This window comes from Phocoena phocoena, chromosome 16 (genome assembly GCF_963924675.1).
Source record: "Phocoena phocoena chromosome 16, mPhoPho1.1, whole genome shotgun sequence".
Lineage (NCBI taxonomy): Eukaryota > Metazoa > Chordata > Mammalia > Artiodactyla > Phocoenidae > Phocoena > Phocoena phocoena.
Window position 1 is genome coordinate 47,934,303 of NC_089234.1, and position 2,151 is coordinate 47,936,453.

General features: G+C 53.0%; 1 protein-coding gene across 1 annotated transcript; it reads right to left on the reverse strand.

Moving 5' to 3' along the window:
• Positions 1-777: 777 nt before the first annotated feature.
• Positions 778-1,911, reverse strand: NPY4R2 (neuropeptide Y receptor Y4-2). Its single transcript, XM_065894790.1, has one exon. It carries the CDS (start codon positions 1,909-1,911, stop codon positions 778-780), a length of 1,134 nt encoding a protein of 377 aa, XP_065750862.1.
• Positions 1,912-2,151: the final 240 nt, after the last annotated feature.

A 2,151-nucleotide genomic window follows, 5' to 3' on the forward strand; every position in this document is an offset into this window, starting at 1 on the left:
TGCTACCTTTCTTGTCACCACGGTAAATCTTTCTGCAGCTCTCTCCCTGTGCCAGGGACTGTCCCAGGCATAGGGGACCCAAGCTCTTTGACAATACAGATGTCACCCTCAAGGGGCCCACAGTCCTATCAAGGAGATATACTTGCAGGCTTATTTCCATTCAAGGTGGCAGATACAAAGAAAGAGAAAAAGGATGGAGTAGCATGTGAACCCTGGAATTCCTGCTGCTCAGGGCTGATCTTCCTACCACAGAGGAGTGTGAGCTGGCTGCCAGGGTCCATTCTCTGCAGCTGGATGTGCTAATGATATACAGTAATCCCCCTGTCTTGCCTCCATAGAACTCTTTACCACTTACAAAGCGCATCCACAAACATCGTCTCCCACAGAGGTTAGGGGTTTACCAAGGTCCAGAGCTCTGACTCCACGTGTTCTTCCCCTCACCCCACCACGGCCTTGCAGCCTCACAGGTGGAAGTGAAATCCCTGGGCTCCCGGGCTGGGCGTCTGTTGCTGAGTTACCAGAATGAACTACAGACCATCAATCAGACCATCTCTGGCTCCGGCATCTGCTCAGGACGCAAGACATACTGTGTGTGACCTGCAGAACCCAGACTCAGAATTCTCCCAAGAACAACAGCTGAACCATCAGAATGCTCGGCTTCACAAGGCCCCTATCTGGGCCCCACAAAGCCAGTGCCACCCCCAGCTTGCAACGTGCCCACTTAGCTAAGTGAGGGAGGCTGGTAATGAACATGGCAGAGAGAAGCCCTAAACCTGGCTAGATGGGGTTGGACCTGCCACTGAGCCTCAGAGACCCTTTGGAGACTTCCGTGTGCACCGTGGACAGAGGCAGATGCTCGGACTCCTCCACAGGGACGCTCTGCTGGCAAGTCAGCACCAAGGCCTTGACCTCCTTCTTGAAGTTGGTGTTGAGAAAACCATAGATGAAAGGGTTGACACAGGTAGAGGCCATGGCAAGCAGGTGGCACACCAAGAAGATGAGGTTGCCATGACAGATGGGGATGGCCTCATGGTACCAGTCCTCCAGGCTGTTGAACACATGCAGGGGCAGCCAAAGCACAGCAAAGGCAGCCACCATGACCACAAGGACCACATTGATCCGCTTCATCTGCCAAGCCCGAAAGCTGTAGGTGCCCTTGCGGAATACCCGCCCCCGCTTCCGCAGACGCTGGTAGATGCGAGCGTAGCAGACCAAGATGAAGGCCAGTGGGATGCAGTACTGGAAGAGCAGCAGAAAGGTGGTGTAGATGATGCGGTGATGGTCCAGTGGCCAGGACTCAGTACAGACCACCTTATCCACCAGAAACTCCAGAGCCTTGGAGTGGTTCTTATGAAAGACATTCTCTAGGATGCTGTTAGCCAGGAAGGGCAGGGAAAGGAAGCCCGCAATGAGCCAGATGACCACAATCCCCAGGTAGGCCTGTGAGACACTGGGTTTCCAGCCTGTTGGATTGATGATGAGCTGATGCCTCTCCAGAGCCACAAGTACGAGCGAGAGGATGGAGACTGTCACCGACATACACTGGATAAAGGCCGATATCTTGCAAAGGACCTCGCCAAAGATCCAGTAGTCCATGATGGTGTAGATAGCCGTGAGTGGCTGGCAGATGAGGCACATGAGGAAGTCAGAGAAGGCCAGGTTGGCAATAAGCAGGTTGGTCACATTGGCCTTCTCCTTCTGCCTAATGGTCACACATATCAGGCAGAGGTTGCCCAGGACTCCCACAATGGTCTCAATGCTGTAGGAGGTGACAATGAAGACCATTGGGTCTATGGAATCCTGGCAGTAGTCAGAGAAGTTGTATGGAGTGTACAGAGAACTTGACTTGCTCCTGTTTTGACCCTGTGGGGATTCTGGGAACAGCAAGGCCAGGAAGTGAGAGATGTTCATGGTGGATGTGAAAAGATTCCAGGAGATTCAATGATGACGTCTGCAAAGCAAAGACAAATGGCACTGAAGGACAGTGCCTCCTGTGTGGAATCCAGGGAAGAGTGGGGACCAGGTAGAGAGGTTCATGGCTGCTTCCTTCCCAAGGCTGAGACCTAGAGGACCTGAAACTCAGAGATGTAAAGCAACTTGCCCATAGTCACACAGCTAATAAGTAATGGGGCCCAGATACAAACCCAGGCC